The following is a 12,850-nucleotide window of genomic DNA, read 5'->3' on the forward strand; positions in this document are numbered from 1 at the left end:
TTGGTTTGACCGTATTTTAGTTTGTTAATCGTAGATTAATTCTGTGGCTATACAGGTGATCTCATCTTTTGCAGAGGAGAAGAGGCATGGCAAGATTCAGCTTAAAGTCTGAGTATTTTATGCAAGTGGGATCAGCCTGAAACAATGTTGTTGTCAAAATCAAGACACATGGCCTGACCCTGCCAAGTACTGCAGAGCGTGTGCAAGCGCAGCAGGGGTTAGTCCCTTTTCTGAAGCGTTTATCAGCTGAAAAGCTGAGATGAGAAAGGTATAGGTAATAGGAAAATACTTGACAGGATGTTAGCTGAACGTCTGGGTTGCCATTTTCATAGCTGGAGGAAGAGTTGGGTCGAATTGTAATAAAAAAGCCGTGTGGCAAACCCCAGTAGACTGGTTTAAGGAATAGTGTCTTTTCAGCTTTTCTTAAGCTCTTTGCTTATTTTCTCTTTCTGCCCTAGTTCCAGAATTAATCTATTTTTTTGCCAGTGTAGCTTGACTCCACTCTACAGAGTGGAGTGGATGAGTGGATAATATGAATTATGAAATGCACTTTGAACAGAGTTTGTTAACAAATTTTGAAGTGATCAACTTTGTTTAAAATTTAAGTTGAATTTATGCCTAGGTTTGCAGACATTTAAAATGCCACGTACTCAGAACGACAGTGTCGTTCTATCTCTTGCATTAGATTGCCTGAATCATATATATCTCTCGAAGAAGTCTCCTGTTTCAGGAATTTAACTATTTCTTGGATCAGAGCAGAAGCACCAAATCTAATTTCTGGGTTAAAAATGGAATGCAATGGCAGATAGAAATACTTAAGGCATAGCAGTAATGTTATTTGGTCCTGAGTGCGAAGTGGCCCTTGAAAAATCTAGGGTTGTACTTGTAATGTCATGGTATTTAAGATACTAAATGCTTTTTGAACCCCATCTGCAAATGAGTACTTTAGTCTTTTTCAGCTGTTAGTTCCATTTAGTTTGGAAAAGAGAGGAGGGAAGAGTGAGTGTACAGATTTTCACTTTTCATTTGAACTTTAGGGAAGGAATTTGGACCTGGGGGTTGGGGGGGGGGTCCCTCATTTTTTGACGCTAGGTATTGCCATTGCTCCAGTGATTGTAGGAGGCAGCCTCCCTCGAAGCAGAACTACAGTGACTTTTACAACATTTTTCTTTCCAAGCGTCTGCATAAACATGCCATAAGGACACCGTGCCTGCAGCGGAGTTTGGTGGTCAGTTCTCAGAGTGCTTCACAGTGCCAGAGGAGGAGGGGAAAATGAGTCAGAGGAGTAAAGGCTATTCTCTTCTATTTAATAAACAAATACATCTTTGCATTAGCACCTGGGTAGAAAAGGGGTTCGCACACATGCTCCATTCTACATCTGACAGGTGATTTATTTAATGGAGATTAGAAGATCAGAAGTTTTGCTGTTGAGAATACCAGGCATACCTGGTGAGGCCTTTACTTTTTTTTTTTTTTAAATGTAGCCCATATGGGCTACATTTAGATAGAGGGAGATAAGGACTCTTATTTTGCAAAGTTTAACAATGTTACTTTTTTTTTTTAAGTGGTTATAAAAAATAATTGAATTAAATCCCCCCAAAACCAAACAAACCCTCACCCAAATATTACTCCTCCAAAGAATTCAACAGAATGGGATTGAAATTCAGGAGTTCCTAAACTCCAGCTGCGTGCTTAGAGCAGTACCGTATTTAAAAAGGTTTGGTATTAATGACAAAATCGTGCACTTTGAGGATGCATAGAACAGCTTGGATATATTGTACGTGATGAATCCAGTGTGGCATTGGTTTATGAAGAAGTTGGGCAAAAAGCTCGTTTCCCCAAAATACATTCCCCCAGACTGCTTCAGTTTGAAGTATTGTTCTTGTGGATGAGATTCTGCTATTGTAATTCCGTGTGGTTTTGGATAAGAGGGCAGAATTGCCTTTGTGTGTGTGTGTGTGTGTGTGTCGCCTTTTAAATGGATCAGCAGATTTGTTTGTTTTTCTGTTGTAGTTATCCGTGCAATAAGCAGCAACACTGTATGGTTCATTTTTAATAATTAGTACACAGCTGCCCAAAGGGGAAACTGTGTGGGCAAGAGATCTTGTTGATCTTTGTTTTAACAGCTGGTATTATTAAGGGAGAGTGTTGCAGAATGGGGAAAAAAAGAGGATGAAAATCAGTCAACAGTTAATCCAAAGATGTAGCCAGGCACCAAAAGATTTACTGGGAATTAGTTCTAAAATTGCATTTGTTCAAATTATTTCAGAATAAAAGAATGGGTGTGTATTAAATCAGGGAAGTGGGATGGTGCTGGGGAACAGTCAAAAGTTGCAACATTGTCAACTAAAAAATCTTACTGGAACAACAACGACATATATTTAGCATTGTTACCATGCTGCAACTCCTGAGGGAGGCAGCTCGGCTCTGGAGCTCTGCTGCAGCTCATGATTTATACCATTCCAGCAGCAGAGCGATACACACCAGAATCTGCTCATTTTCAAAGCTCTTGTTTATAATGCACAGAACAGAACAGTGAATCCCTGTGGGTCCTCGCAGCTTTCAGTCTGCAGCTCTGGATACTGTCAGCAAAAACCAAATCCTTGTCCCGTTCTATTCCCCCAGGATGAGCAGAAGGAAGAGGTTAGCATTGCTTTGTTTTGTTTCTTTGTTTTTTAAATGAGTTTCATGGGTATCATTAATGCTAATGGTAGAGATGCATCATCTCTGGGCCCCAGTAGATTTTTAGTAGTTATGAGCCTTTGCTTAGCTTTTGCTTGGCTAACGAGCCTGGATTTTAAGGTCTAGGTTCTGCTGCTTATCCCCATACCTAGTAGGAATAAGTTCACTTAACATTGGTTGAATTGCACTAATACCACCAAAAGGAGAAGCAGCATGTGCACGTTTGTCTTCAGTTTAAATAGCTGAGCATGCACGGAAGAAGGTTGAAGCGCACTCAGTCCTTCAGTAAAAATAGTTGGTATTTCTGACCTTACATCTGGCATTAGTTGAGGTTTCTCTCTTATTATCTTGCTCTTTAAGAGCTTTCTTATATCCTAGGTTGTAATTTGCACATTATAATGTATTTTGAAACAAAACTGTGACCCATTCTGGGGTTTCTTGCGTGTATTTTATAAGCAGAATTGTATGCTTGAAAAGAAGTGTTCATTTCTGAATGGTCTGCTTATGACAGATGGTTCTCATTGTGGCAAAGTCATGCAGTGCCTCAAACCTCAAAATGTATAAACTTATTTGAAGGAAATGAATTGCTGCTGCAGCATGGCCATCTATGAAGAGTATCCTTGGACATTGCAAACAATGTTTTTTGAGCCTTACCTTTTCCTTATTTGAAGAAAACTATAATAGACATTTTCAAGAGCATGAAACTGTGACACCTCTAAGATGCACATCTCCTCTTTCAAGACATGGAACACAACTTCCTTAGAAGCGTCTCCCACCGATAACAGCAGATGACTGTGTCAAGTCTCTAACGCCTCTGTATGGCCTTTTCAGGTAACTGAATAAAAATGAAACAGCACCTATATAATGCTCTATACTACGTGGGCTAATTTCTTCCACATGTGCCATCCAGGGCATGTAACCTACATAATTTAACATCAAAAATCTCCCTTGTTCCAAGAAACCCAGGCTTCCCATTAGCCTTTCGCCTGCAAAAGGACAATCTTACTGTCCCTAACTATCCAGTATCCTTTGATTCAGTTGCTGTCTTTTAATCACCTATTGCTCATCAGCTCTGTCCTGCTCCACTTGAGCTGTTCACATCCTCCTGCCTTCCCACTCCCCAGAATTAATTATTCCTCTCTGGTGCCTTACCTCTCGCAGCATCTTTTGAAGCCGCTGCAGTGCCAGCAACCACATCCTCTCTCGTATGGCACATCCTCTCTCACCTTCCTTCCTGGCTGCTGTGTTAGCACTGTTACTTGCCCTGTTGCTATAGAGGGACCACAAGTTCTGCTTTACCACATCCTTTGTAGGATTCAACAGGCTAAGGGGGAGGAGAAGGCTTGGTTTGACACCAGGACGGCAGAGGTGGAGGGCTTGGGGGTCTAACAGGTTTGGGCTCCGGTGAGGAAGGCTGTTTGCTGTAGGGGTGAGAGCAGCCCCTAGAGCCAAGACCAGGAGGTTTCTTGCAGGAGCACCTGCTCCTCCTGGAGCTCCACCGCTCCCGCAGCCGCGGCGGGCGGCAGCAGTGACTCAGAGGCTTCTGGCTGCTGCAGGAAGGAGTAGTTTCAGCTCAGGGTTTAAGCTGTGAGCAGAGAGCGCTAGACATGGAGAGTGCGTGTGCGTGAACGTCTTGGCAGTGGATGACACTGGTTGTACTCACACAGGGAAGCATCCTCCCGTGAACCATGTGTCAGGGTTTGCGAGGCTTTCGTAAGAGGTGTTAAAGTGGGTCACCAACGCGAGTGCCCGGGCTGTGCTGCGGGTGACCTGTCAGACAGACGGAGGTGTCTTGCTGCCGACCCGATGCTCTGTGCCGCTGCTGGGGGAGCCGCTCTCCCTCCCTTCCCCGCTTTCAAAGCTCGCTGGTCGGCCTTGCACTGCGGTTCGGTGTCGTGCTCTCTGTAGCCTACTGTTGTGTTTTAGACTCTGGTGCTGTGCATCATCTTCTCTACTACGAGGTCGTAAGCTACGCTAGTATGGAGACAAGCTCAGCATTTTCATTAGTGGGGGATGTACCTATGCAGCTTTACTGTAGGTGGGTCTTTGTTAGATGTTGCACTTTAATTTGTTCCCTGTCAGCCCCGACGATCTGGTTGTACTCCCAGAACTGGCCTTGCCTCAGCGTGGCTGTCATATTCGTTCTGCTCTCCAGGCGCTGGCCTCTGCACCATGTGCTCAGGTGGCTTTTGCAGAAGAGCTTGACTTCAGCCAGGTTTCCATCAAGGTAGGGTCAGGGTATGGGCGAAACCTGCCTGTGAGACAGCACTTCTGCTTAATTAGCAGGAGGGGTCACTCTTGAGTTTGTGGGAGGTGGTTTTCTGGGTGGGGATGAGTGTGGTTGGTCTCAGGAGCAATTAAGAGGGTTACTCCCTGTTGCTACTCTTTGCTGTGCAAAGCGCCTTGCTGTTGTACTGGGGCAGTGTTATTTTAAATACAAATTAAAATTGGCATAAATATTAGAACTTATTTTGCTTTACAGTTTCAGCAAAATACTGAAGAGTAAGCATTTCAAGGCTGAAATATAGACCATAAACTGCTTAATTCATAAAGTTTATTGGAACAAGTAGGACAATTAGAGGTGAGTTTATCTAGCAACATAAACGATAGTTCAACATAAACCATAGTCTGTTTCCACTCTTGATTTCTGGGGTCCTCACAGCCTTCCCCCAGGTTTGAAATGCACACAGTTGCTTAAGGATGCAGCAAAGAATCTTATTTTTGTTTCTGTTTTCTCCTAACTAGATTAAGTTCTGAGGTGAATCAGACGAGATAAAAGAATAGTAAAAACCTTTTGGGCTTTATGGAAAAATGAGTTAAGGGATGGCAATGAAGGGAAAATGGATGTGGGAAAGTAAGCTGGATATTTTTTTTCTGGGGTATTTATTATTCCTCTTGAGTGGAAATATGCCTGTTTAAGGTGAAAGGTCAGGAAGCATTTATTTAATACTTACAGGGTAAAATGAAATTAAATGCGTGGATGAGTAGGAGATCTGCATGAAAAATGGATGTGATCATAAATAGTTTTGTGAACGAGAACCGGATATACAGGGCTAATGAAAGGGTAGGTTCATCAAACAACCAGTAAAGCCACAGCAATGTTTGAATGTAAAGCAAGAAGAGATGGTCTCCCCGTCCCATTGGTACATTTTCCACGGTGCTCCCTGTCTGTACTGCATGAAGCAAAAGGTTAGTGTCCTGTATTCCGTTTCATGCTTAACCTGTATGAACACAGATGTTTGTTTAGTTGTCGGTAACTGAGGGTTTCACCGACTGTAGCTGACAAGTTTTGCATGGGAAGTTGTCTCTCGGTAGTGGCTGAGTCAATAGATGCTGAAGTGCTTTCGTATTTTCTGCTTATCTCTGTTTTCTGGAAGGCTCTTGCAATGGTGGCCTATACTTCCTGCATTTTCTTTCATTATTAATTTGCCTGAAGACTGTTAACATTCATATATAGCTTTATTGTAGGTCTCTGAGGATCTGTGATCTGAATTCTGTTGTATTCTGCCAGCACTGTGGTGCCATATGGGACTTAACCGAGCCTATGAAGGTCTCATCATCTTGTTAATTATTTTTATAATTTGAAGTTGTTAAACCATGGAATCTAAAAAAGTAATTTAGAATTTGGATGCTGTAATGTATTCTTGATCTTCATTTTAATTCCTTTTTGCCTATGGAAATGGATGAGAGTGTTTTCAAAAAAAAAAAAAAGGGGGTGGGGTGGGGATGTGGGAGGAGAAGATATGAATCAGAGGTGAAAAATAGCGTTTAATTCCCCTATTCCTACTTATGTTTTTAAGGACAGCGGATAAACAAGTAATTTCGGGAGGAAACAGAATCAAACTCCCTGGAGAATGAGGCAGTAGAAAGGCTTCAACTATTCTTGAAGTTTAAGAATCATGAGTCTTTTATTATGTTGCCCAATTAGAATTACAGGAGGAATATGCTAAATATAAAGGCTTTATTTTTCTGTCGTTAGCATCTGAACCTTCAGCATACTCTTTCCTCACTACTTATCTCTGTATTAGCATTCTTCTTAATTTCGCAGTGCTGCACCACTACCTGTGAAAGCAGCAGAAAGAGTGACAGTTCAGCCTCATGACTGGTGGGGTAAACACTGCCTCCAAAGTCTAATCTGAGCTGGTTTGACACGATGATTAAAATTGCAGAGTTAATTGGTAAAGTCTCCCAGAATCTAATGGTTTTTTTCACACTTGAAACCACCTAGAAATCCCAGGACTTCTGTGGGTGCAGTTGGACCATCGTCAGCCTTTCTGTTTGTGGAAGCGCTTACCCGACACGGGGAGCACAGCAACCTGCGTGCGGGTTGTCTGGCTGCAGAGAGACGGAGCCTGTAGCTCAAGAGAGGAGCGAGGACACCCCCTTTATTGCAGTAGATGTTAATGCTGAAGCCCCTTGGTGGCAAATTAAGGTCCCATCCATCATTCGATCTGAACGAGCCTTGTGTCGAACTATTTCGCAAGAGATGGAAGCACTCTCGAAAGAGGAAGGAATATCTTACTGAGCTGATCTTCAAAGACCACATGAATAACACTTTATTGCACAATAATTGGTTGTACTCCATGTTATGTGGCTTAGAAATGGGAAGAAAGTTTTTCTTTCTTTTGTTTTGGTGTTTTGGTTTTTTTTTAATGGCTAACTTTTTCTTCTTCCCCAAATACTTGGCATAGCTGGGGAATGTGACTTCAGGAGAACAGTTGAGAAGTGAGGGGATTTGACAGCTTAAAGTAGCCGTTAAAACGAGGAAAAGCGAATAGGCAGCGCTGTTTCCATTTTAAGCATTGTCAGTGTAACAAGCATGCAGCCGAGTTCCAGAAAGAATGCATGAATGTGAGGTTATTTGGGCAGCGGTAAAAATACTGGGGGAGAATTAATGGGAACAGAACTGAAGTTAGAAGCACGCTTTGCTTTAGGGATAAAATTTTCAGAGCATTTTGGGTACTTGGGTGTCCAGTTCCTGTTCAAGTTAATGACAAAAGTTCTTCGTTCCTCTTTTGAGCTTTAGCTTTTGTGTGCATGCTCGAGAATGTGTTAAGCTCTGAACAACTGTGAAGATGCTGTTTGTTTCAAACAGCTTGCAGCAGAGGCTCTGCTTTCCCACCCAGGTGAAGTCAGGGGGGTCGTGTATTCGGACTCCTCCATCGCTGGGGGAAGGCACGATGGAGTGTTTGCACTGGCCTGTGTTGCTTTCACTGGGAAGCTGGGGGAATCTGAGGAAGAGGAGCGAGTTACGGCTGTACGAGTAGTTTAGTTATGTGCACATCTCGATTGTCAATCAAAAGTCTATTCTTTTTAATAAGCTGTTGATATCACAATAAGTAAGTATAGGGACTTGAAAACAGGAGAACGTGAGATCTGGCAGGTTGGAAGGCCAAAGGGCGTAGAGAATAACATGAAGGCTGTGGTGGGATCCTGCTGAGATACACGACTCATTGTCAGTGCAGTATTTTGCTTAAGAGTGTTCTTATGTAAAGCAGTCTGAGTCAGAGGAAAGTAGGGAATGCTTCTAAAAAATGTGTTGGTGTTTCTTTTTCGGAGCAAGCAGGTGCAAAGTGACCTTTTGTTTCCCCCCCTCACTGTGGTCTGGTGGGAGCGTTCTCACTGAACACTGCGTTATGCTGCTTGTCTTGTTTTCTTGCTTTTCTTGAAGAATGCTAAAGCCTTGTGGAATTTATTGTTTTCTAATGTTATCCCTAACTGGAAGGGTGAGGAAGCTGCAAAAACAAACAGAGGAGATGATGTACATTGAAATGAAAAGCTGAAGGAGCAGCTCATGGAGGTACCTGAGCCAACTTCCAGCTGATGACTGAACCTGCACAGCTGTAGTGGCACGTTTTATTTGCTGAATGTGGATCCAGTCACTGGCAGGGATGGTGGGGCTTTGTGCTGAAACCATGTGCTGCTCTGATGAGACTGCTCCTGGTTGTAAAGCCAAGTTCCGTCACAGTGGAGACAGACAAATCCTTACAAGCTGCACTCCTTCTTTTTGTAAGGTAGATGCTTCCCCAGCCACCAGCTTCTTGCTGGCTTTCAGTGCGAAACTGATACCTTGATCTTTACATTTAAAAACCACCTTCAAGTTTTACTGTTTGAATATGAGCAGCTTCTTATGCCCTGTGCTACAAGTGCTTAAGTTAACCAGAATACTAGCTAATTTACTGATGGTGTTGCCCTCTTCATGAGGTCTTTTTTGCTGGGATCAATCACTATGAAGAGCTTGTTTTAAGCTATAAAATTATTCTGGAGTTCAGTGAAAACTGAAATGAAACATAGTACTGGAGTTCGGGAGTCTTTTGAAGAACTTACTTCCTAGCAATCTGCTTCTGGGAAATCTTCTATGGGAAGCAGTCTGTTATGGAGAAGGATGAAAATATCATTGTTAGGATTACTAAAACTAGACCAAATTTGTACCGAATAGTTGAGATTTTTTTCAACTTTTCAGATTCCATGTGATAATGCATTTTTGTAATAAACTTTGGAAATACAAGATCAATTTAAAAAAAATAATCTTTTAAATGTTGTTTGAAGGGATGACATTGGTGATAACTACTCTCGGAAATCTCCTTTTTCGAAGTTCTGGTTTTGCATTGATTGCATGTATTCCTGGACTTTGGGATTCCGTGAATTAAAGGTTATGCTTTACGATCAAAGCATTCTGTGTACTCTGTCATCTGTACGATTCGTTAGCTTTAACACACAGCCTTTGCCTACCTTCACCTTGCTGAGCAGATCCATGAACAAGGAGGACACATCTGCGTTGGGTCCCCCTGCCTGCACTGCCTTTTGTTTTGGAATCTCATGCTCAGCAAGTGATGGCGTTGCCAATTTTACTGACTTTTTTCATCCTTAAGGAACACAGAAAAGAGAACGGATAATGGAATACATGACCCCAGCGTAGCACACTGTTGTGGGGCGTTGGCTGCTTAGTGAAATGGCACTTGGGCCAAAACTGTTCCATGCCTGGAAAAGGACAGAAACTCTTCTCTTTAGCAAAGTCTGCAGAAAGCTAAATTTCACCTTGCCTTGCTTCTTGATAGCAGAGGTCGGTGCTTGTAGCTTATCTGGTTGAGGTTCTTCTGGTTACAGCTCGGCGCAGGGCAGATGTCTCTGCTCACTTTATAAATAGACGGTTAGCATCTTCACACAGTTGGACTGAGAGCTGGGCCGTGGTGCGTTCGCCTTTGCACTGCACAGCATGGAGTTTTCTTTTGCCAAACTTGACATAGTGAGGCCGCTGAAACAGTCCAGCAGATGCAGCTACGGGATAATAGACCAAACTGAGGCCGCTATCTGGAGCCATTTTCAGGTTTTTAATTCATATTCTGATCTAAATGATGCTCTGAGAATTGAGTCAGGGTGGTGGTGATGGTGGTGGAAGAGGTTTGGATGAGCCACCACCAAGACTGCCTTTCCAGGGCGAACCTGCTCTATCCTTCTGTGTGGTCAGCAGCCTGAATTCTCTCGAAGGGCAGGATCTCCTTGAGAGGCGTTGTTTCCTATGGGAAACCATGACCTTTCCTCTCCGAATGGGGTTACAGTAGGATGCTAAGTTAGTTTCTTGCTACTAGTACGGTATATCTGATAAGGGTGGTTTAATTTGCTTACAGGGATTAGGGAGTGGATTTCCCTCCCTGAGATTTTCCTTCTCAAAGTTGTGTGTGTGAATACATGTAAACTTGTGAGTAATGGACTGCTTCGTGAGGTATTTAATTGATATGCATGTGTTTATGTTAAATAATATAAATTGTGGAAGAGTAGGGTGTGGGTTAGCTATAAGACGTCTTTATCAGAAACTGTAAAAAGGCCGTGATTGCACTGCTTTCTTGATGCCGGCATAACCTGAGAGATGTAGAGGTTGTGTATTTGAAGCAGAGCAGAAGGTGCCTCGTTGTGCTGGCATCGTGCTCCAGCCACCACGTTCCTTCCTGATCCAAGCCCTCCGGGAGGAGGAGAGGTCCGTGATGGTACCCGTGGCGTCTTTGTATTCTCCCCAGCTGTGAAATTGTCTGAAATAAGGATTTGTCTATATGCAAATATGTACTGGCTTAGTACACGTCTTCCCTTTCTGCAGAATACGTACATCCTCTTTTTGAGTGAATGATGTTATATTGGTTTAAGGGTGACTTATATTGCTGGAAGTCAGAGTTTTATTCTGTGTACTTTGAATCTCTCTCTCTTTTTTTTTTTCTTTTTTTTCTTCCCCCAGTTGCCTTTAACAACTTTTTCTTAGTTCCTAGAGTATGGGGCTTACTAGTTCTTTACTATTTTTGTAACTTTATACTATTGCCCTTTTGCTGTTCTCCCCGCAGTGCCTCTTTAGTTGACCAATAGTGACATAATTTAAACTGAAGCCTAGTCTGGTTTGGCTGAATTGCTTTAAAATAGTACCTTATGGTAAACCAGAGCAAATACAGATACACAAACCCCATGCGTCCTATTCCATGCCGATTACCTGCTGTTTTAACTTGCATCTTGCTAGGCTTTTGCAAATTTCCTTCTCTAGTGTGGTTTCTATTTTGCCCCTTCAAAATACAGTTAGAGCAGTTTTGTTAGCAAGTAGCAGCTTCTGTGTAGACGAGTGTTTTGTTCGATGCTGGAAGAGTCTCTCCTGATGTAACTTACTGTCAGGGCCAGATATGCTACAGAGCAGAAAGTGGTATTTGCTTAAAAGCAACGTATTCATAAACTAGGCTTTGTAGTAATTTTCTGTTATTTTTCTACTCTGTGCATCCAAGGAAGTGGGCTTGTATTGCTTTGATAACATTCAACGATAGCTCTACAAGCTGCAAGTCACAAGACCGAATCTTTGGCGGCTAGAAAGAAGCATCACTTCTCTCAGAAGCTTTAACTGTGGCAGCTCAGCATCTGACCCAAATCTAGTGCTGTGCACAATACTTTGGAAAAGGTTGTAAATAGTTGTACTGCAGATGTACAAACTTATTCTCTATTTTCCATGTAAAACATAATGGAACCTGATGCCAAGTCAGTCAGGCTGATATTAAAGACCTTGTTTACGCTGTGTTTGTCAGGACAAGTATTCAGTGCATCACAGTTTAAAAAAAATGTTTCTACAAGACCTGAAAAATAGAACTTCTGAAGTGCTGTGTGGATGGAATTTGAGTGTTGTTGAAGTAACCAAATTTTTTTTAAAAAAAAGGTAATTTTAGGTTAAATCTGCAGATAGTAATAAGCTGGCTTGGATAATTAATTTGGATTTAGAGTTGCTTAATTTCTCTTGGCATTTGCAAATCCCAAACTGACTTGTGGAATGTTCTTGATTGAAAAAGATTTTATTGAAAACATGTGTGACTGTTTTTGAGGGCAACAGTATTTGAAGAACAAAGTAGTATCGGTATATAAATGGAGGTAGAAAACTTACTGTAAACATAGCTAATGTCAAATTTTGTGGCATCATTTGTTAGCATGTCTTCCGTTCTAGAACGGAACAGGCTATAGGGGAAGTAAATTCTGTTCTGTAAAAAGATTGTTAGTTGTTCTAAATGATATTTTAAATTCATAACACTGGCAAAGCTTGAGTATAAATCTGTTTTTCAGACTAAATTCAGAATTACTAATTAGCAGTAGACCTCAAATTCATGGAAATTCTATTAACTCTTCAGGGTAAAATAAAGTACTGGCAAGAGTATCTGTTTCTTATCCTTTGTCTAAGTATGTCGTATGTCTTTATATTAGAAAATGTATTCAATGGAGTTGCCAGGACTTTTGCAATGAAACTGATTCAGAAATGAGGAATGAAGAATTGTACTGAATCTGTCTCATGTTAAGACAGATTTTCGTTGCTTCAAAAACCTGTGTTGCTACAAAAATGTGTAACTGTGGTAATGGAAAATATTAATAACACTTTCTTTATGGTGATATGCGCTTTGGAAATTATTTTTAGTTATCTCTGTGTTCAACAAAACGAAACTATTTTTTTGATTCATTGCAGGACCAGTTTGACAACTTAGAAAAACACACGCAATGGGGTATTGATGTTCTGGAAAAATACATCAAGTTTGTAAAAGAAAGAACAGAGATTGAACTCAACTATGCAAAGCAGCTTAGGTAAGTTGATACATCAAGTTCTGGACTTTGAGTTGCATGTGTTCAGAGCCTGTAATCGTCTGTAAGTTTACTGTTTCAGTGG

The 12,850-nt window shown here is 41.6% G+C and overlaps 1 protein-coding gene across 6 annotated transcripts in view; it reads left to right on the plus strand.

Annotated features, from left to right (window-relative positions):
* The window catches only part of FNBP1 (formin binding protein 1), a gene marked incomplete at its 3' end in the record, with an annotated part of 103,926 nt that overhangs the window by 19,848 nt on the left and 71,228 nt on the right, over positions 1-12,850 (plus strand). For all 6 annotated transcript variants that reach the window (XM_082327660.1, XM_082327658.1, XM_082327659.1 and 3 more), the window contains exon 2: positions 12,653-12,768. In XM_082327660.1, the coding sequence (XP_082183786.1) occupies positions 12,653-12,768 (116 nt within the window). The remainder of the gene's footprint in view (positions 1-12,652; positions 12,769-12,850) is intronic.

This window comes from Platalea leucorodia, assembly GCF_965183815.1.
Source record: "Platalea leucorodia genome assembly, chromosome: 15".
NCBI classification, from domain to species: domain Eukaryota; kingdom Metazoa; phylum Chordata; class Aves; order Pelecaniformes; family Threskiornithidae; genus Platalea; species Platalea leucorodia.